The sequence below is a fragment of the Ochotona curzoniae genome, unplaced genomic scaffold, assembly GCF_017591425.1.
Source record: "Ochotona curzoniae isolate NIBS_2020 unplaced genomic scaffold, NIBS_Ocur_1.0 contig_883, whole genome shotgun sequence".
NCBI lineage: Eukaryota > Metazoa > Chordata > Mammalia > Lagomorpha > Ochotonidae > Ochotona > Ochotona curzoniae.
This window is the reverse complement of record NW_024466599.1, coordinates 48,631,629-48,655,012: the sequence shown is the minus strand read 5'-3', so window position 1 is coordinate 48,655,012 and position 23,384 is coordinate 48,631,629. Positions and strand designations below refer to the sequence as shown.

Sequence of the window (23,384 nt, the reverse complement as noted above, 5' to 3'; positions counted from 1 at the left end):
TACCATGCTTCGGGCAGGGTCGATAGTTTGCATTTCCTGGGAAGGTGCCATCCTCAGACTCCCAGGAAATTCGCACAGAAAGCTGACTGCCTACATGAGAACATACCACAGTATTACCTGGTGCCAGACCGAATGTGGAGCTGTCCCTGTGATTTGTTGGGAACTGGAAGATTCAGAAAAGCCTTCCAGAGGGTCAGCCATTACTTGGCTTAGTGCTGTATCTACGCTGCCTGTATCAGTGCCCTCTGCCGACTACAGGAAAGCAGCTTTTCCCCGGCTAGTGCCTTGCCCATGGTTTTCCCTCTTGTGACATCTGCACAAGGCTTGTCAATGTCAGTGGAGTCGGAGGCACCATTTGTCATGAGGCTGTGGTGTCTCTGGGAAGGAGGCCCCATCGTGTGCATCTGCCACTTGCTGTGCAAGAGGCAAATTGTTTCCCTCATCCGCCTGTCTTATAAATAGACTCTGTGAGACCGACTGCTGTTTGCAGACCACCTGTCCTCTCATACCACAGCCTCCCTGCCCGCTGAGTCAGCGTTCGGGCTGAGCACTGCCTTCCACTGAGCTTAGCCCTGTGCCCCTTTCTGGTCAGAGGCCAAGGCAGCTGGCAACCAAGGCCTGGCCACGCCGTTTGGTGCCCAGGCACGTGGGCAGCATGCCTCCCTGAGAGTGCTTCCCCACACAGCTTAACCACCTCTCTGTCTTGAGTTTGTTTCCCCAGCTAATGGCCTTCAACCCTGAAACTCTTTTTAGATTAATATGTTCCTCCACAATGTTAAGTAAGAAAAGGTTGTTGGCAACTGGATTTAATGAGTGGAGACCCTTAAATGGCTCTTGACTCAAAGGAATGGCAGAAGAGCCTCAAGGACTCCAGCTGGCCATCTCGGGAGAAAATGAGAGGTGTTTCTGATGACCATGGGTATGGAATTCCTGGCAGAAAGTGGCACCTCGTTGATCTGCCAGCCCGAGTGGTTTCTCTTTTAGTCTTTCTAGGATCCTTCACTATTCTTCCACGCCCCTCTAGGATTCAACCTCTGCTACTAATCAGAATGTCCTCCTGGACTAAAACACTGATGCCTGCTTTAGTATCTGTGACACATACCATGTGTATGTAAAGATAAGTGTAGGGAAAGCACAGGTCTGCAGTTGCCAACCTATGGAAGTGGCATTGCCCTGTGAGCGATCTGCTGCAGCTGTAGGTCACACGCCAGTTGTATGTCAGAAATCCCAAGAGCTCTGCCCCCTACAGCCATTCGGAGAGTGAACCAATGGGTAGGATATCTTCTTCAGTTTTTCTTCTTTGTCTGTGGCTCTGCATTTCAAATAAAATTTAAAAACAATATTTTGAGAAGAGTGGCCAAAAAGTGGCATTTTATCGAATAGTACTTGGCTGGGGTGCAGCAGTCAGCCGAGTTCTTGGGAGAACTCCTTCACTCTCAGGGAACAGCTGACACAGAGCCGCCTCTCCTTTTGCATGGCTGCATCTCAGCCACGACCCACGTGCCTTCCAAAACCTCAGCATGGAGCCTGCCTCTGTGCTTTGGTAGTTGTTCTGTGGCTATGCCCAACACTGGGGCCAGGAACTTCTCCCTGGGGGCAGGGCAAAGCCGTGGCAGTACTGCTGACACCCAGTGCCTCATTGTGTGGGGCATGACAGAGAGCTCTCTTTGAAAAAAATTTTATTAGTTTGAAATATAAAGAGATGGCAGAAGAGCTTTTGCGTCTGCGGGCCACCTCCCTGAATTCTGTAACAGCTGGGGGCTGAGCCAGGCTAAAAGTAGACCACCAGAACTGCATCCTAATTCCTCACATGAGTGGCAGGGATCCAAGTTGTTGGCCCACCACCTGCTGCCTGCCTTCCAAGGTCTGCCTTAGCAGGAGGGTGGGGTTGGGAGGGATGCCAAAACTCCACCATGTATCTGACAGGTGACAGGCTTCCCAAGCAGCATCTTTTTTTTCTTTAATATTTATTTATTTGAAAAGCAGAGTTAAGGAGGAAAGAGAGGGACAGACACTCACCCATTGAATCCTTCCTCAAAGGGCTGCAATGACCAAGGGTAAGCCAGGCAAAGTCAGGAACTAGCAGCTTCTTCCAGGTCTCCCACATGGATGCAAGCACGTAAGCATCCTCTGTTGCTTTCCCAAGTACACAACAGGGAACTAGATCAGAAAATCTGAAGTAGACCAGTCAAGACTTAAACCAACACCCACATAGGATGCCAGCAGCAGCTTTACCCACTATGACACAGTGCCGACTCTCCTGAGCAGCATCTCATCTTGATGCAGCAAACGCCTGCCCCTCATGATGCAGCCTTAGAAATTATCCTTCATTGTGAACGTGTCTATATGAACCCACTCTTTCTTGCTCAGAAAAATATGAGAAATTTAGAATGTTCAGTGGGGTTCTTATTGCAAGACCTTTGCGTATAAAGTATTTGAATGAAGTCTTTGCATATTTGTTAATTTTAACTTGGATGAGTGATTTCAGTCACCTCCATTACAAACAGACTTTTAATTGTCTTCCCTCATGAAAGTTGCCCAAATGTTAATGGCATAGACCCATTTAAAAACACAGAGCGGTCTGCTGTAGACAGCTGCCTAATGGCTTCACGTCCATGTCGGGACAGAGGAATGAGACAGGCACCCTTCTCCTTGGTTTGGATTTGTGTTGCCCTGGCAACATGACAGGGAAGGCAGGGACTAATTGTTATTGGCCTAATTCATCTCAGAGGTTTAAACAGCAGAGATCTGCGCAAAAAGTAGAATGATGAGGGTTTTGGACAAGAGGCACTCAATGTTATTCTGAAATGGCTTTGCTGTTGGAGAGCTTGGTGACAAAATCTAGGTCCAGGTCTAGCAGGTACATGGAATGAGTATTCCCATTCTGGCCTGATTGCTTGTTCTCCTGCAGGCGCCTCCCATCACCTGTGTTTGGTGAATATAATACAGCTTCCTGCATACCCTAGGAGCACCTCTTCTCCCTCACATTTTCAAAAATGTGCATCACTTTTTAAAATTTGCATGAATTTTTTTCTGTTTTCAAAAGTAATGCATATCCCTTATGAAAAAATCAGCACAGAGAATCACCAAGCAGAAAATAGTATCCTCTGTAATTCTACTTCCTGAAAAGCCGTGGTCAACATTTAACATGTGTTTTTGGTATATTGCTTGTACTATATATGTATTTGTTTTTACTCTCATGAGATATTGTGCATTCTGTAACTGTGATGTTGCTGTTCTGTAACTAACATTTTTTTCCTCATGCTTCAGTGTAACTTGCTGTCTTCTAGTGAATTCTGTGTTGTTCTGTTTTGTAAACAATTTTAAATCTATTTGTTTAGAGATGTGGTAGAAATTGCACATTCTGCAGTGTTCCATTTATTCAGATCCCGTCCCAAGACCTTCACAGGCACAACTGAGTCACTAAGCAAATGAAGAGGCTCTCGGTGGAGGTTGCGGGCCCAAGGCTGCTCGGCATAGCTGCCCTTGGCTCGAGAAGAGGCTGTCTCCTTCACTGCTTGTCCTTGCTTGGCGGTAGGGTTTATGGGGCCCATGTGATCAATAGTGACTTGCATCCAAGGACCTGCTGGGGGCTAGGGCGGCAGTTACCAAGTCTTCTGCATTCTTGCTGTCTGTGGGCAGGACCCGGAGGTCTCTGCATTTTGTGTCTCTTACACCCACCCACCCCAATCGTTGTACACAGCTTGCACATAAATTTAGGAAGTGTCCAAAAGAAAGATAGCAGAAATGGAAACAGTGTTCTTTGTCTAAATATCGACATGAGTTAATGATGCTGTTATTAGCCACCTCAGCATTTATGCATGCCACAAAAAGCCTTGTTTTTATGATACTCAAAAACTATCAGAACTGAAAGTGACCTAACAGGTTTTTTTTCTAAATATTTGCTGTCAGATAGACACAAGCAGACAAAAAAAATTTTCTGTCTAGCAGATACAATTTGTTAGGTCAGTTTTTAATTTGCATTTTGATTTTGTCTGGTTTCTTTTCTCTAAAGTTTAGAATCTACAAATACACAGAGTAGGAGATTCCCATAACAAAACATTGTTGGCTGTTTCATGTGTTTTACATCTAGCATTTTTTTTTTGAGATAACATTTTTTTTTATTTGAAAGGCAGATTTATAGAGAGAAGGACAGAGATCTGTGTGCTGGTTCAATCCTCAAATGGCTGCAATGGCCAGAGCTGAATTGCTCCAAACTCCAGATCTTCCAAGTACGTGCAGGATCCCAAGGACTTGTATCATCTTTTGTTGTTCTCCCAGGCACATTAGCAGAGAGCTGGATTAGATGTGGAGCAGCTAGAACTCAAATCAGTGCCCATGTGCGGTGCCAGCACCACAGGCAGAAGCTTAACATACTACACCACAGTGTTGGACCCCAGAAGTTTTTAGCACATATTCTAGTAATTGTATTCACCACCAAACACACAAACATATGTGTCTCCTGTTTGCATTATATAATTTTTATCTTTCATTCAAATCTTTTGTTTTAAAGATCTATTTATTTATTTTGAAAGTCTTAGTTACGGGGGCGGGGGGGAGAGCATCTGTCTATCGGTTCCCTCCCCAGATGGCTACACTGGCTAGTGCTGGGCCAGGCTGAGCCAGGAGCCAGAGGCTTTATCTGGATCTCCCACATGGGTGAAAGGGCCCTGAAGAGTTAGGAAATATTGCACTGTTATTCCATGGCATGTCAGCAGGGAACAGGATGGGAAGTGAGGCAGCTAGGATACAAACTGGCACCAATGTGGGATGCCAACAGCTCAGGAGGCAGCATCACCCCCCAGGTGACAATGACAGCCACTCTAAACCTCCACATGTCATTTCTGATTATTCTGGATGTACCCAGTTATGTATGTGCTCCAGACTCTGTTTGCCTTTGCCTTTCAAAGAGACAAAACTTCAAAGGCAATTCCTTCTCTTTGAAGAAAGATCCAGGCATTCAAATGCCTGGATCCCTGAAACTGTAGTGGGTCAGTAGTTGTTTTTTTTTTTTTTTAACGTTTCTTTTAACTTTATTATGGAAACTTCTGTAGTTACACTAACATGAGGGGAGATAGCGTGAGGAACCCCGTGTACTCATCGTTCAGCTGCAACAACTATTAGCATCCTATACATTGTAGAAATTTCCCCTCTTCTGTTCTTCTGCTTTTGAGGGGCAAGAATATGTTAAATAACATTCAAGATAGTATGTCATTTGATCTGTACAGGGGTACTTGAAAAAGCTTCTGCAAATTATAATTAAAAGGTAAGTTTATTTTGGATGCAAAGCAAAAATTTTAAACCCCTACGTTTCAGGTACCCACACCAAGCACACAGAGGGGCCATGCTGGCGTAGTGGATAAAGTTTCCACCTGTGATAGCAGCATCTCATTGTTTCATGCCTTGGCTGTACTTCAGATCTGGCTGCTTGTCAATGACCTGGAAAAGCAGGTGAAGATAGCTCAAATGCTTGGGCCCCTGCACTCATGTAGGAGATCTGCATGAGGCTTCTGGCCTCAGCCAGGCCCAGTTCGTTCATATCAGCATCTTTTGAGAGAGAAGGGGAACAGAGCTCTCACACATTTGTTGATTCCCTGAATGCCTGCAACAGCTGTGCTTGGGGCCGACCAAGGCCTTCCACAGTCTGCAGGGACGGGAAGCTCAACCCAAGCATTGGTGTTCTGATATGGAAGCTGAACCTCTTACCCAGCTGCTTAACTGCTAGACTAGCTGCCTACCGCAAGCCTCTTGTTTCACAGTGTTCCCTATTTGTCTCCTCATGCCATCATTGCCTTAAGAATGTGGTATTTGACTAACAACATGTTTTACATTCTGAACCTGATACTTCATGAAGTTGCCCTAGGCATTCCCTCTTCCCCCTGCAGTTCCTGCAAATAGTAGTTAGATCCACAGGCACAATCACGGTCATATCCAACTTAAAAAACAAAGGTCCGTTCATTGGAAAGCCAGAGCTAGATCTTTGGTCTGGTGGTTCACTTGCCAGATGGCTGTAACAACTAGGGTTGAGCCGGGCAAAAGCCAGGAATGTCATGAGAGTCTTGCCTGTGAGTAGCAAGGGCTTGGGCACATGGGCCATCTGCCGCTGCTTTTCCTGGGCCTCAGCAAGGAGCTGGATGGGAAGAGAAAGAGCCAGTACATGAAGTAGTACATTATGGAATGCTGGAGTTGCAGGCTGTGGCTTAACTGTGCTACATTATGATGCTGGCCCAGTCATACTCAACTTTAAAATTTGCTTTATTGATTACTCGTATAAAAATGATCCATTTTACATGTGCAGTTAAATAGTTTTTAGCATATATACAGAATAGTGTGATCCATCACCACTGTCCAGTTGTAGAGTATTTTCCTTCCCATATGTGTTAACAATAATCTGCCTTTTGAGTCTGATTTTTGCTTAATTCAGTCTTGCGATATAAATGTTACTCTATGATATAAGGTCCTTTCAACTTAGTTTCTTTTTGACTTTAACACTGTTTCCAGTTCATTCACATCACAGCCTATGTGAGTTCGTCATTGTTTTTTACTGCTTACTAACAGTCATGTGAGATAGATCACATTTTACTTGTTCATCAGTTGATAAGTATTTGAATTCTTTCTACTTTCTAGTTATTATAAGTAATGGCAATAACCATGTTAAGTGAATATGTTTCATTTCTCTAATATATATGCCTAGAATTAAATACTGGGTCATAAAATAACATTTTGAAGAAGGGATACAATGCTTTTTAAAGGGGCTGCATTATTTTCTATTCCCTGCAGTGCCTCTGCATTCCCACCAGTGTTTATCACTATTTGTTACTTTCACTGTAGCTGTCTGCTGGGTGTGAAGTGGTATCTCTTAGTTTTGAGTTGGGTTTCCCTGATGACTAACGATTCTGAGCATCTTAGTCTGTGATTAATGGCCATTCGTATAGTTTCTTTGTAATAATATTTTAGTGCCCTTTTAAACAGATTATTTTACTTTTTATTTTTTAAAGATTTCTTTTTATTGGAAAGGCATAGAGAGAGAGAAAAAAAGAAAGAGACACACAGAGAAATATCTTCTTTCTGCTTGTTCACTCCACAAGTGGCCACCATGGCCAGAGCTAAGCCAATCCCAAAGCCAAGAGCCAGTAACTTCTTCCAGGTCTCCCACATGGGTACAGGGTCCCAAAACTTTGGGCCATCCTTGACTGCTTTCCCAGGCCACTAGCAGGGAGCTGGAACATCTAAGACACAAACTGGTGCCCATATAGCATCCCAGTGGATGCAAGGTGAGGATTTAGCCACTAGGCTATCGCACTGCAAACCTAAACAGAATATTAAACAGAATTTTTGCCTTTTTGTTCTTCAGTTACTAGAGTTTCATGAATTCTGGGTACACGTCCATAAATAAATGTTTTCCCCATTTGTTTTGTTTCAGTAATCGGCGACCAGTGTTGTGACGTGGTGAGTTAAGCTGTGTGCAGTGCAGGCATCCAACATAGGTACCACTCTAAGTCCTAGCTGCTCTACTTCTGATCCAGCTCCCTATTAATATACCAGGGAGAACAAAAGAAAATGGCCTAAGTGCTTGGGTCCAGTCCCATGTGGGAGCTTGGATTGAGCTCCTGGATCAGCCTGGGCCACTGTGGCCATCTGGGGGGTGAACCAGCGGCTAGTCTGCTTCCATTTCTAAACCTTATCAGCATAGGAATTTCTGTCCACAAGGGTGAACAGCTCCTCAGCACCATTGCTGTGGTGCACCTGTGCACAGAATGTCCAGTTGTCCTAACAGTTGTAATCAGCTTGCCTAAAGGTATAAATCTGAATCTTCCCTTGTATAACTCTCTTTTAGCCAATTACCTAATGATTGCAGTACACAGTGGCACTTGTGGGCTAAGTCCGTTGAGTGATTAAAAATGATAATTTTCTAATTCTGTCACTCATTATTTTAAGACTTCTGCAAATGAGAATTTTCCCCTGTTAACCATTTAGTTTCTTTAAAATAAAATTTATGAGTCTGGATTTAGCCTAGTGGCTAAATCCTCTCCTTGTATACCCAGGATCCCATATGAGTGCCAGTTCTAGCCCTGGCTGCTCCATTTCCCATTCAACTCCCTGCTTGTGGCCTGGGAAAGCAGTAGAGAATGGCCCAAAGTCATGGGACCCTGCACTGCACCCAGAAGAAGCTCCTGGCTCATAGCTTCTAATCACCTCAGCTCTGGCCATTGCGGCCTCTTGGGGGAGTGAACCAGCAGACAGAAGATCTTTCTCTGTGTCTTTCCTTCTCTCTGTAAATCTGCCTTTCCAATAAAAAAATAAATCTTTAAAAATAATAATAAGATAAAATACAGTTCACACAAACAGTAGTTCTTTAGGTGTTAGGAATTGTCTATAATCTAGAGATAGATCCCCAGTTTATCAGGCATCTCTTGAGTTTGCTGTGTTGTCCTTTTCCATTTTTATTTTTATGTAGTCAAATGTATCCATCTTAGCTTTAGTCCTTGAGGATTTTGAATTACAGTTTGGAAATTATTGCCTAGTCTAATGTCAAAGCTAAGTAACCTATAATTTCTTTAGACTTCCATGACTTTGTATTTTTAATATAGGTTTCTAATCTGTTTAGAATTTGTCCAAGTATCTGTTACAAGGAATAGTCCAACTTTATGCCCTTTTCATATGGCTGTCAATGTTTTGAAACCCCATTCTTTCCCATTACTTTTGAGTAGATATTTATCTTTTATAGCAGTTACAACTTCATGGTAAAACTGATGAGAATGTAGAGTTCTCATAAAGCAACCGCATGCACATATGGACAGCTTCCCACCCTGTCACTATCCTGCACTAGGGTGAACCTTCCTTACAATGGAAGAACCTACCTGGATGCAACACTGTCACCCAGGCCTAGAGTTCATATTAGGATTCATTCTTGGTATGTTTTGTTCTGTAGGCCAAATGCATGTGGATGTGAACCCATCATTTGTAGTGTCAAATAGAGTACTTTCATGGTCTTAATAAGTTCTTTGAATTCTGGTTCTTCATCCTTTCCATCTTTTCCCCTTTCATCCTGATGACTTAATTTTTTCACTGTTTCAATAGTTCTACCATTTCCAGAGTGTTATGTGGTTGCAATCATGCAGTATGAAGTCTTCAGACTGACTTCTTTTTCTTACATTTAAGATCCATTCATGTCATTTCATGGCTTCTTGGCACATTTCTTTTTAGCACTGAATAGTGTTTAATAGTGCTAGTTTGTTCAATCATCGGGGGAAGGACATTTGGGTTGATTCCATGTTTTTGTGAATATCGCCAAAACTAATAATCATTGATGAGCAGCTTTTTGTAAGGAAATAAGTTTTCAGGTAGTTTGTGAATACAAAGGAACTCAGTTGCTGGGTAATTTGGTAAGAGTGTGATTAATTTTCTAAACACCTGCCAAACTGGCTTTCAAAGTAGCTAAACCATTTTTGCCTTTCCCATAGCAGTTAATGGTAATGGTAACTTATATCACCGCACAGCCTAGCCAGCATTTCAAATAAAACAGCGTTTGTTATGTTTTTATTTTATTTGAAAGGCAGAGAGATTGATTGATTTGAACTTCCATGTACAGGTTTACTCCTCTCAAAACCCACAAATAGCAAGGACTGGGCCAGGCTGAAGCCCAGCACCCAGAGCTTAGTCCCAGTCTCCATCGGGGCAGCAGAGACCACCTATGTGAGTCATCATCTATTGCCTCCCAGAGTAGCTAGAATTGGAAGAGGAGCCAAGGTTCAGTCCCCAGCACTCTGATACGGGAGGCGGGCACCTCTGTATTTCCTAATGTCATACTGGGGAAAGGGTGCAATAGTCATCTTGTTCCTGACTCTGCTTGACATATGTTTAAGGAAACATCTAACTTGGAATACATACATGCCAGGCCTGAGCTACTGTTCGAGCAGTTGTGTCAGTCCAGAAAGGACAGTGGCCCCCTGCGGGTTTGGAGAGTCAGCCCCGGGGAATTGTCTTGAATGTACTGGAGATGTCCTGAAGCATTCTGTCTTTCCTACTCATTCACTTGCAAATGGGGAAGATGGTTAAATCACACATGAGTGTTGGGTTTTTGTCAAATAAGTTTTAGCACGCATGAAGACAATATGTTTGTCCTCCCTCCATCTGTTAATATGATCAATTGTATTATTTAAGATTGAAGTATGTTTGTATTTGGTTGAAATATTTTTAGTGTGCTTTTGAGCTCTATTAATAGCTCAGATTTTTAAAATTTATATTCTTAAGGAAGAGTGATAGTTGTGTTTTTTGTTAATCATTTTTCTTTATATAGTGAAAATCATGTCCTGAAATACCAAAGAAGAGACAGTCCACTGACACTGTGAAAACCTCTAGATTTCTAATAGGATGATCCTGTTCTGTGCTAACAGAGTTCGCCAACACTGTGGAACTAGGTCTTCAGACCACATCTGCAAGTAGTTGTCTAACATCCGTGTTTGTACTCTAGTCCTGTGGCTTAAAGCCCACATTTCTGAAAGCATAGCATCCCATCATGCCTTGATTCACGAGCTGGTGTCCATCTCTTGTCACAGCTGTGGACCCGGGCTTCAATCTCTAGCAAACATATTTCTAGTCAAAAACATACTTAAGTTGAAGTGATGGATTCCACATAGAGAATGTTGTATTTGAAACTTCTCATTAATACTATCTCAGCATCTTCTGCTTCCTGCTCGCAGAAATCCAAGGATTTCTTGTAATCTTACAGGGGTGGCATTTTATCTTAGAGACATTGTGACACTCTTTAAATATCCCATTGATTTGTTGCCAGTGTAAGTAAATGGATATAGGCAGCCATGGTTGGGTAGGAAGAGGGGATTCATACAAAAGCAATACTTAAGTTCATGATTATAAGGTAGACCCTGTGTATATTTCAAATCCTTTTCTTATTTAGTAGTCTTATTAGATGTGCTTAATAAAAGACCAAGTGCATGCTTTCAGTAAAACTGAACCATTGCATCTATGCAAACTAGAGTCATGTTTATTGTTTATATCTTACAGAGGACATAAGGATAAAATATTTGTGGTAAAGTGTAACCCACATCATGTTGACAAACTGGTTACTGTTGGGATGAAGCACATCAAATTCTGGCAACAAGCAGGTACTGTCAGAGGGATTTATCATTTTGGGGGTTGAAGCTCTAAATGAAAAAAAAAAAAAAGGTATATTGCTTCCCCACGGCCTGTTTCTCTATAATCAAAAATGTGTCTAAAATGCTTGCCTGAATTCATTTTTGATTGTCTAAGCTATAAAACTCATCCCACTCCATATGATGCTATGCATATTCATCAATGCCTAGAGAGCGTCAGAAAATGTGATGCTGAGAAAATAATAATTTTTCCATTTAGTCATCTGTCCTGAAAGTAATAATTATGTTGGACTGCTGGGTAGAAAATGACATAACTTTGCTTCCGTAAAATATAAATTTCAGTATTTTGAGGATTGCTTTATTAATTGAATTGAGTGCATGAGTTAAACCCTGACTGGCCACACTGTGTGTGGTCAAATAAATATTTGTGGGTAATATGTCGATGATAGTGATTGCTAAGTAGGCAGAACAAAACACTGAAGGATATTTTATTCTTACCATTGTTACCATTGTTGCAGAATGCTTGGTGTTAGGTTTGATACCAAGCCTAATCTTGTAATGCACAAAACATGAATAAATTGGTTATAGCGCATCCCACTTTTAAAGAAAGGGTAAAGGAGCCCAAATGTCCTAAGAACGAGTCTGGGTGCAGTGTCTTAAGTAAAACTGAGTTTCTGAAGCATTAGGTATGGAATACATAGAAATGTGAATATCTAAGGACCAAATGTAATGGCTTTTCCCAATATACTACTTGCTATACTACCATTCATTTTTCTTAACTAAAAATTGCATGAAAAAGTAGAGGCAAAGGCCTGCACTGTGGCATAGTGGGTAAAACTGCCACCTGTGGCGCCATCATTCCATGGGGGTACTGGTTCAAGTCCCAGCTGCTCCACTTCTGACTCAGTTTCCTGCTGGTGTGCTTGGAAAAACAATGGAGATGGCCAAAGTCCTTGAGCCCCTGCAACCCTATAGATTACCCAGAAGAAGCCCCTGACTTAAGACTGGCCCAACTCTGTCCTCTGAGGCTATTTGGGGAAAACCAACAGATGGAAGGCTTTTTTTCTCTCTGTGTCCCTGTCTCAATCACAGTAACTCTGCCTTTCTTATGCATTAAAAAACAAACAAAACAAAACAAAAACCTTGAGGTAGAGGGCCCAACCTCTACTAGAGAGCCTAGTTGCTAAATCCTCGCTTTACAATCACCAGGATCCCATATGGATGCTGGTTTGTGACGCAGCTGCTCCGTTTCCCATCTGGCTTCCTGCTTGTAGCCTGGGAAAGCAATAGAGGATGGACCAAGGCCTTGGGACCATACATTCACTTGGAAACCCAGAAGCAGCTCCTGGCTTCAGATCAGCTTAGCTCTAACTGTTGTGCCCACTTTGAGAGTTAACCAGCAAACAAAAGATCTTTTTCTGTGCCTCTTCTTCTCACTGTAAATTTGCCTTTCCAATAAAAATAAATATTAAAAAAAAAACTAAAGCCGAACACAGGTAATATGTTGTATTTTACATTTAGCAACTGGCACAGTTTCTATTCTTGTCAGCATTCGTGAAGACTTTGTACATTCCTGTAGGCACTTCTCTCTGCTGCTTCTCAGAGCTCTCCCTGAGCCCTTGTTATACCTGTGTCTTAGACTGCGGGGTTCTCTCTGTCTCCAGCCAGACACAGCACCTTGAAGGCAAAGGACTCATTCTTCACCTGTTTACGTCTCCAGACTGAGCACCGTGCCCACCACCACGTCGGATTCAGTCAACCCTGAACTGCTGGATGAGAAGCAGTAGTTTGGTTTATAGCGTTCTTGACCAAGATGGTCATTTTATATGTGGCTAGGAGGTGTCAGTTTTGTTGAGCTTTTTCCTTTTTTTTTTTTTTTTTTTTTTACGGAGTTAATATTCTTGATCTGCTGCAGGAGGAGGCTTTACTTCTAAAAGAGGAATTTTTGGAAGTGCTGGAAAATTGGAAACCATGATGTGTGTTTCTTATGGCCGAGTGGAAGACCTGGTGTTCTCAGGGGCAGCCACTGGCGATATTTTTATTTGGAAAGACATTATGCTGCTGAAGACAGTGAAAGCTCATGATGGGCCTGTATTTGCGATGTATGCATTGGATAAGGTATGGTGTGTTTTGCAGATTTCTTTTTTCTCATTCAGTTTCTGAAATTACAGGGTGGGTTTTAGGAAAGCCCACCAAGAGATTGGCTGTATCTGAAAGCAGTTGCGTGTCACAAACTGGTTCTGTGATAACATTACAGCCTGGGAAGGTAAGGGAGCACACTTATTTTCATTTAGAACTGCTCAGGTGACGTTTCTCTCTGCCCTTTTCACACTGCCACTTCCTGGCTCTCACTGCCACAAGCTGCCGAAGAGTTGCTGGCATAGGGTCTAAAGTGGTGGTGGAGTTGAAGTCATCGCTTGTAAGGCCAGCACTCCATACCTGAGTGTCACTTTCAAGTCTTAGCTGCTGGGCTTCCCATCTGGCTAACGTGCCTGGGAAAGCAGCGGAAGTTATCCTAAGTGCTCAGGCCCCTGCCATCCCTAGGGGAGACCTGGGTGGATTTCCAGACTCTGGATGATGACCTGGCTTTAACCCAGCTGTTATCGCCCCTTAGAGGAGGTGCACCTAAAGGTCTCTTTCTCTCTGTCACACTCTGTTTCCATTAAGTAGGTCTTCTGAAGTATTTGGGGGATAAAAATTAGATATCTACATGGTGGCAGCAGAGTCCTGGGCTTTTTCAGTATTGTTTTCCCTCTGCTTACACAGTGGGCAGAGTCTGGGAGTCTTTAGTGATTAGTGACTGTAGGCATTATTATTTTTTTCTTGTGTTTGATCTCAGGTTGGCGGAAGCTGTCTAAGGTAGGATGTAGAATGGGGCGTGTCACCAGGCATAAGGGCATGGAATGTAGTAAACGACAAAATATTTTCCCATGTGTTCTATTGGAATGCATGACAAGTTTTTGAGAAAACAAAATGAATTACTTTGCTAAAGAAAAATATTAAAGTATTTTTCAAAAAAAAAAAACAACTCTAAGAACAGTTGGTGTATATGAACACTTGCCAGGAAAGAAAATCAATAAAGCCAAGAAATTGTAAGCTTAGAACAAGAATAAAGATCACTTTTAAGTTAAAGAAATTTATTATGTTGTGTTTTACTTTCCAAGTTTTTCAAAAATTAATGTGTATTTTAGTTGTGGAAATTGTTGCACAAAAACAGTAGTTGCAATTTGTGAGGTACTTAAGTTACTCTTAATAAATAGTGATATTCTCTCCTTGAAATAAACATTTTAAGTAAACATTTTCACTTATGTCAATTTCCATCTATTTTGTGGCTGTATATGTGATAGCAAGAACTGAGCTGGGATTTGTGATACTTTGTTGCATGGGCACTTACAGTGTGGCTGGGACTGAGTACAGAATTGACATCCCTGAGCCTGAGTGCCAAGTGCAGGTGCATGATCTAAGGAAAGCACAGTGGACGCAGAGTGAGAACTGGGGTAGTAGAGCTGCTTCCCAGAATTATTATATTCTAGCACCAGACCTTTCCATCTCATGTACTTAGGAAGGGACCACGTGTGAAGCTACCTTCACCTGCAGGAGAATCCTCTAGAGACTGCATGGATAATTGGTCATTTTGATGTGTGTGTATAACACTTCCCATGTGTGCCCTCACAGGGGTTTGTAACAGGTGGAAAGGATGGAATTGTGGAGCTCTGGGATGACATGTTTGAAAGATGCTTGAAGACTTACGCCATTAAAAGATCAGCATTGTCAACTAGTTCGAAAGGTAACACTCAAATATACATCCTAATTTATCTTAGGATGGAGTAGATAGCATTCAAATTCTTGGAGAACTATCACTGAATCAATTCATTTTCTTTCTTCAACATTGAGCTCTCAGGCCATGTTGTAGATGATTACTTAGTACTTAGGATAAATTCAGTGATTATAATTTTTAAGAATGTCTTTTGTCATCATAGTAAATACAGGATTCCCCCATCCCTTCCCAGGCTTGCTTTTGGAGGATAACCCTTCAATCCGTGCTATCACTTTGGGACATGGACATATCCTGGTGGGAACAAAAAATGGAGAGATTCTGGAAATTGATAAGAATGGCCCAATGACACTACTTGTTCAGGTACTGGGGGTGGTTGGGAATGGGGCATTGTGTAGCACTCACACATAAGTTATATAGGCACTGTGCTAATTTACCCATTGCTGTATGACACACTGCCACACAGCTAGCAGCTGAGAACAACACACATTCTCTCCTTGTGTCTGTAGGACAAGAGTCTAAGCCCCACTTACCCAAGCCCTCTGCTTCTGGCCTCGCAAGGCTGCAGTAATGATTAAAGATGAGTCTTGTCTGAGGCTCAGCTCATCACTAGTGACTTTCAAGTCCGGAGCCTCATCATTGAAATCAGGTCTGGATGAGTTCCTGTGTGTACTTCCCCCTGACTTGTCTGTGAAACTAGGAAGACCAGTCGATGCCTCTTTGATTGCATCTCACACTCCAGTGTTAGTTTTGGGTAACACAGTTGTATCCCTTGTCTTACTTCTCTCCACAAACACTGTGTTTGGAAAAAACCATATGGAAATAAACAGAATTCTCAAAGAGCACAGAAAGGATAAAATCTCAATTTAGGGTTAGGAAAGTACCAGAAGGAAGAAGTGATTCAGGGGTCCCATGGTGGTGCATGCACCTCGTTTGTAGATGAAGGGAGCAGGTGGGTTCAGGGGAGAAATGTACTCAAGGAAGACTATGCTGAAAGAATGCAGGGCTTCAGGTCGGAGCTCCACTTCCCCTCCCTGCTGGAGTCAGGACTACAGGTTGCTGTGTTAGGGGTGAGTGTTGCAAGGCCCTGATGTGCTTCATACACACCACAGCCCAGACTTGCTGCCAAGTGTTTACACATCCATGTGCCCATGCCCACCCAGGATACCAAGCATGAGATCTGTGTTTGAATTCGTCTCTATTGATGCTTTCACTGGCTCTACCGCTGGCTGTGCCCAGCAGCTTGGATGAAGCTGCACAGGGGAGACATCCTTGAGAGTCACACCTTTGTTCTCCAGCAGATCCTGCTTTTGTTATTGGCGTCCAAACTTACTATTTTTCTGTCTGGCTGTATTTCATATTTCTTTTAAAGAGCAAGAGTTTTTGTTATTATTGTTTTATGCCCAAATATTTGATAGTATAAATTGTTTCATAAATGATATGTCACGAGATATTTTTTGAAAATTTGTACTATAGTATGACATAATCTAAAGTAAACTAAGCGTTCTAATTCAAATAATGTTAGAATTCAGGGACTTCTCCTTCAAGTTATGATGCAGAGTTTTTAATCTTTTTTATTTGTTATGATTATCATCTTATGATGCAGTTCCATAGGCTCCTGGGATTTCCCTTATCCCCTCCCAAATTTCCCTACCCTCACCGAGTTCCCCTATATCATTATTAAGGTACAGTTCTTCATACACAGTCGTATGTCCATCATTGTGGGCAGAGACAATAGCAGAGAGTCCAGCATCCTGTTTCAAGATATAGTGAACAGTTTCATCGTAAGTCTATCTTTCTCTGGAAGTAGAGATTTATCTACTTTGTCTCTACATTGTATCCTCACATCTAGATATGTTAGTCTCCATTTCACAGTTACTGCACTTCCCCTTAAATGAAAAGTCACAGTACAAAAACAACAATACGAAGAAAAATAGAAATTTACAATGCCATGAAGCTAAATGATATATTACTAGATATGACAATCTCCATTACAGAGCTACTACACATCCACTTAAATGAAAAGCCACAAAACAAAATCAACAGCAGAAAGAAAAAGGAAATTAACAACACAAGTTAAATAACATGCTACTGAATGACATGTGTCACTGAAGAAATGAAAAAGAAAATCAAGAACCTTCTTGAAGAAAATGGTGCTACTGTATGATCTATGACTCACAGAAGAATTTAATCAGAAGAAGGTGTTTCAAAGAGATGAAACTAAAGAAGACAAAAAAATCAAAATAGTTTCCGGATATAGTTTCCGCTAATTTTTGTTGGTAAAATGTGACTCCTGTAGCTAACAAATAGATGGGTTTTGTTTTTTAATCCAGTCTGCTAATCAATGATGTTTAATTGAGCTTAAGCCACTTACATTCAGGGTTAATATAAATAGGTGGTAATTTGGTCCTGTCATTTTGGCAATGGGTTATTTAGTCTTCTGTTATTTTACTGTGATGTTCTTCACATTAGCCTTTGGTTTTGGTGGGTGCTATTCCTCTTCTCTGTCAAGAGAACATCTTTAAGTGTCCTTTGTAGGGCAAATTTGAAAGAGGCGTATTCTTTGAACTTTCCTTTACTGTGGAAGAATTTTATTTCATTTTCAAAGACAGAGGAAAGCTTTACTGGATATGTTATCCTGGGCTGACAATTTTTTTCTTTTAGAATCTGGAATATGTCACTCCATTCTCTTCTTGATTGTGGAGTTTCCTGTGAGTTTAATTGGCGTTCTCTTATATGTTAGTTGATTTTTTTTTCCCATGCACATTTAAGGATCTTTTCCTTAAATTTTCGATTGAAAATTTTCGATTCAGGAGAGCTTGATGATCATGTGTCTTGGTGAAGATTGCTTTTGGTCAATCCTGTTGGGAATTCTGTGCCCCTCCTGGATCTTGTTTCCCATTCCTTTCTCTAGATTAGGGGAATTTTCCATTATTGTTTCATTAAATATATTTGTAAAACCAGTTTCTCTTTCTGCACCTTCTGGGACTCCCCTAACTCTTACTTTTGGCTTCTTACTAGTGTCTTTCAATTCTTGAATACTTTTTTTTTTTTGGCCTAATCCAGCTCTGCTTCCATTTTTTTGTTTGCTTCCCGATATATCAGCCTTGATTTGCTTTATTGCTGCTATTTCTTGTGTAACATAGTCCTTAAATTCTTTAAACTCTTGTATGTGCTTCTCATTCTTGATCAGAAGCTTAATAATGAGTTTTCTGAATTCTGTATCTCCTATTTCTTGATATCTTCCTCAGTGAACTCTGAGGTTGGCATAGGGTTTTGCTTCTTTGCAGGAGGGCCTTCAGTAGTATTCATTTGGCCTGTGTGTCTTCTTTTGCTCTTGGTCATTGTACTTTTAGTTATCAGATTCTTCTCCTTGGGGCAGGTTTCTAAGCTGTGTCACCCACAGGTCTACAGTTTGATTTTACTTATTGCAGTTGGTACCCAGCTCTTTGTTTGCAATCACTTGTACCATGCCCTCTAGCGAGTTCCTGTCACGAACACTGAGCCCGGTCACTCGAACAAATGCCAAGAGTCGAGAGTGGATGCTTTGCAATCAAGCATTCAAGCATTTATTCAGGCAAGCACACACCAAACAGGATGGGGGAAGCCACCGAGAGTGCCTCTTGACTTCGGTCTCGTAGAAGTCTGCTAGGCCTTTGGCTCCGGCCTCATGGGAGCCTGCAAGTTCGAGTGGAAGCCCAAAACCTTGGCTCCGGTCTAGTGGGAGCCTACTGGCTTCTCTGGCTCCGGCCTCGTGGGAGCCTGCAAGTTCGAGTGGAAGCCCAGGGGCTTTGGCTCCGGTCTAGTGGGAGCCTGCTGGCTTCAGTGACTGGGACAAATGCATGGGTTTATATACAAATCCAGGGGCAAGTTAGGCAGTTGTTTACAATGTTTTGATTGGTTATTACATGTTGTCTATCAATAACACTTGCTTTCTCTCAATTCTAAGAAACATGCATATTCATTAGTATACAATTGTTTCTTCTTTATCATTTTTACCATGACATGCTTAAATACATTGTGGCTTCTTGACAAAGGTGATAAGGGGAGGGCTTGCGCACATGGGAGTCTCTTGACAGGAGTGATAGGAGAGGAGGCCCCATTTCACCAGTAGTTTAGGAAGATGGAGTCACCTTTGTTAAAAGACTCTAACATACACACTATATCCATTATTAAGTCACAGCATAACTTGCAAAGGAGGTCTATTATTACAACTATCTCTGGGTCATCAATTTCTGATAAAACTATAACAATATTAAGGATATAATTAAGTTTATTAATAATACTCCAACCCATATTTCCCAAAGCTCCATTTTTATATATCGTCATATTTTGCTAGAGTAATGTAAATGTGGAGTACTTATAGTCAGACTGTTCCTATCAGTTCTACATCTGGGTTCTTATGTCAGATTTCCACCGTGGTGTCCACAGCCCCAGCTCCTGGCTCACCACTCTCTACCTCCAGTGATATTGTGCTGAGGTTGCACTGTTGTCTCTGCAACCTTTCTCCCACTTCTGGTTGGAGCAGGTCCCAGGATTAGGGAGGCACCATATATAGCTACGTTGTTGGTGGTGGTAATCTTGCCAGAACCTGTTGGCTGTTAGGTCTGAGGGCCACACAGACCTATTTTGACCCATACGATGCCACAGTCAGTATTATTTTCCTGTGGGACCAGTGCAGTGCAGTGAGGTCAGTGAGTTCTCATCAAGCTCAGCACATGCGCAGCTCACTGTTGTCCTTGTAGTTCTAAAACTTTTGCCACACTGTACAAAATGCAGCCTGACATGCCACTACTAGATTTCTTGATCTGCTGGCCATCAGGGCTGAAGGCTGCCAGGACTGTCTTGGGTGGAACCTGTAGAATGCCATGCTGTAGCAGTTCATTGAGTCAGAAATGAGTTCACTCCTAGCTCAGTGTATGCTCAGTGCTTTCCCTTGCCTTTGTCTCCTTATGCAAAATGGCACCCAATTTGACACTAGGGGGCTGACTGGGCTGTGAAATCCACCCTGTTCTCGCACTGCCCATCTGGGACCTCTGCTCTGTCTCTGCTCCTGATCAAATCAAACAGACCAGGAGAACAGACAGTTCTTTGTCTGGGTTCACCTCCCAAGCTCCCAGTGAAAGTCCCTTCCCACCTGGGTGCTGGTGCAATTCTGACTGTTGGTGGAGATCCGGCTGCTGGTGGAGTTCAGATCACCGTTAGCTGAATGCTGCTGGGGTATCAATCACTGCAACACCACACCGTTGTTTTTGCTGCTCTCCTGTGTCTGCCTGTCTCCAGGTACCCCTCTGCTGTTGTTCTGTCCTCTCCTATTTCCTGGAATGCGCCCTCTCTGCTTCAAACTGGTTAAATGTTTCTCTGTCCGGTTACATGTGTCCTTACCCTATTCTGCCATCTTGATTCTCCATGATGCAGAGTTTTAACTTTAGGTTTCCTACAGTTCTGTTTTTTCCCACATTTGCATTGCCCTAATAATAAGTAAAGTAAAAAGTAATTTTAAAAGTAACTACAGCAAACATTTATTGAGCACCTGCTGTGTGTCAGGCAATGCTGCACATATTTCCCTTCTATCCCAGAACAGACATGCTCCATTGAGATAGCTTCATCAGAGGGTATATTACAACCACAGGCTAAGAGCTGGAGAGCTGGGAATCACTATAAGCTTGGCAGATACCAGAGCCCCTTAGGTTTCACCCCCTCAGGCGTTCTCCCATCCCAACATCTCAGTGTGAATCCTGCAGGAATCATGGGCTGGCAGAGCCTCATCCTGTCCTTCGCTGTTGCCTCCAGGCTAAAACCCAGCAGCTTAGGTCAGGCAGTGCTCTTGTCTAGGTTCCAGCCAGTGGCTGCCCTAGACTGTGGGGTTTGCACAGAACTGCTGCCTGCTGCCTCAGGCTCACAGTTCATGCTGGGAGAGAGAACAGATCCTCAGGGATAGTTATAGGACTGAACAGACACTATCTGCTGTGTCAAGATTTCAAAACTGCTTCTCCCAAGTTTTGGTGACATGCCAATCCAGAGGCACTCACAATAGACTGCCTTTTCTTTAAGAGAAGGAAAGCTAAGGTGGAGGAGGCGTAAGAGGGGCACCTGAGGTTGGAGGTGTGGACCTGCCAACTGTGTACATAGTCCTCTTGGACTGCAGCTGTTAGCAGGCGGGTTTTTGGGTGATGAGAAACCAAGTCAGATTCCAAGTCCATTTTCTTGTGCCTCCATGGGTCCCTCAGCCTGCCGTGCTCACCGCCCAGTTCAGTTATCCAAAGCTGAAAATCATCGTATGGAAGGAAGTAGCATTTTGAAATCAGTATGTGTGCAGTCATTTGAAATGCAAGCCTGTCCTCAGCACTGCGTGGAGCGACTCCATTGGAAGAAGGACCTGGAGGATGAAGGTGTTGACGCTTCACTCACTCACCTGCTGACCATGGGATCTGCTGAAGGGAAGAAAGCCAGATAACAGGAATGTGTGGTGTCCCCACATCTGTACATTCAACACCAGTGTGCACATCCCCTCCCTCATTGTGTCAGGTGCTCGAATGCTGGCTGCATTTGGAACATGACACGTTTTGCCCAGTAACTGGCTTCAACAGCTCCTCGGCTAAATTGCAGTCACCCAGTTTGTCTTTGGAAAGCCAGCTGTTCACTATAGCAATCCAGTCATAGACACCTTCAGATGACCGTGGATGGCCAACTCGTTGCTTTATTGAACAAGAGCTTTTTAACGATTAACCATTGAAAGCAGAAACTCAGGGACCGGTCTCCTTTGTTGCTGTGTGGCACTAATCTCTTCATAATCCTTTGTTGAGTGATAAATAATAGGAATCAAGTTCATTTTCTCCCTGTTTTTGAAATACTATTTCACCTCAATTATTCTAAGACACTCAAGGTGGTTGGAAAATACAGGCACACGGAATTGCCCTGGTGTAAATTTCATACTTTTAGATTTTCTGGTGTTAATTGTTGCCTGGAGGTAGACCAGTTTGTGAACAAATGCCTAATCTGAGCTATATTGATAGTACTTAGAATGAAAAATTATCTCATTTGGCTCTGCCAAATGTTCTGTGTTCAAATAACTAAAATTGCATAAGTAACAAGAGTGTTACCATGAGATCGCACTAGCAGACAGGTGCCTCTGTCATTCAGACTCTAATGTTAATGGAAGGAGGAGTTTGTGGCATTGTGGTCAGACCATTTTAGCAGGAGGCATATGCACTGTTAATAGAAACCACCTAAAATCAGGGCACTTTACTCTTCTTCTTGGTGTTTCAAAATGGAAAGATATTTAGCCCCATATAAACCCAGCAAGCGATGAGTCTGTGTTGTGTTTCCCAAATGAGTGAATTAGGCCCAGCTTTAGACTCAGCTTTCAAGTGAGAAACAAAATTATTCTGTTTAAGTCATTTTGGCTTGGGCAAACTGAAACTGTGTTTAAGCTTATTTGGGACACGAAGGGTGAGTATGCAGCGTGAGGCTGGGGAAGGGCCAGCCAGCAGGCGTGAGCTTTGTTTGTGCCCGCTTCCTCTCCTGCAGGGACACATGGAAGGAGAAGTGTGGGGCTTGGCAGCTCACCCCCTCCTGCCCATCTGTGCAACAGTGAGTGATGATAAAACGCTTCGGATCTGGGAATTATCCTCCCAACACCGCATGTTGGCAGTTCGGAAACTCAAGAAAGGTACCCAGTATCACCTTAGATGTCTGTGAATTGTATATGAGTAGCAGAATTATTGGATTCGTTTATCCATTCAGCTCTTGTTTACTGAAGATACCTGTTACAGGCTCAGAAACATGCTAGGCCATAGGAATTCTACAGTCATGAAGAAGTGCAAGTGAATTTACTCCCATAGACTGTGCTGATGCAATGGTGCCCGCTCTAATGTTCAGATCCCTTGCACTGCACAGACGGTTACCACCTGGGGGCAATGTGGCCTTCATCTTACCGAGAGCTATGGCAGTGATTAAATCACATCAGCATGGGGGGAAAAAAAACCATTTTTCTTTATCAGTCTCCAAAACTTGTCACTGAAACAATACATTCAATTTTCCAGAAAAAGTTAAACTTCATACGAAGCAGGTAAATCCAGATTCAATATCTTTGCGCATTACAACCCAGGGGTGTACTGAAAAGTAACATTGAGGGATACTCTCCATACGTTGAGTTGGGCACCAGGGATCCCAAGATGAAAAGCCCCAACTCTGATATTAGGGAAGAGATTTGAGTCCCTGCGAAGATGGTTCATTCAGACTGAGTTAATGTGAGGAGAGTGCAAAAATGGACCTGTTTGTTAAGGGATGGGTAGAGTTACAGAAAGCACCAGAGAGAACGGCCCTGGGCCTAAAGGGTCAGACGGGGTGATGACGGGAACCTTGAAGTCAGCTACAGGAAGCAGCCAGCCAGAGACAGGTTGTCACCATCCATCTGAGAGTCCAGACTGGCCTGCAGTGTCCCTGCAGGAGGAGGCTCGGGGGATAGGTTAGCCCACCTTTCTTCCTCCTCC

The 23,384-nt window shown here is 42.7% G+C and overlaps 1 protein-coding gene across 3 annotated transcripts in view; it reads left to right on the top strand.

Moving 5' to 3' along the window:
• EML6 (EMAP like 6) overlaps positions 1–23,384 on the top strand; it is a 253,275-nt gene that overhangs the window by 164,839 nt on the left and 65,052 nt on the right. For all 3 annotated transcript variants that reach the window (XM_040993458.1, XM_040993459.1, XM_040993460.1), the window contains exons 17-21: positions 11,026–11,126; positions 13,030–13,232; positions 14,790–14,901; positions 15,125–15,252; positions 22,420–22,561. In XM_040993458.1, coding sequence (XP_040849392.1) covers positions 11,026–11,126; positions 13,030–13,232; positions 14,790–14,901; positions 15,125–15,252; positions 22,420–22,561 — 686 coding nt within the window. The remainder of the gene's footprint in view (positions 1–11,025; positions 11,127–13,029; positions 13,233–14,789; positions 14,902–15,124; positions 15,253–22,419; positions 22,562–23,384) is intronic.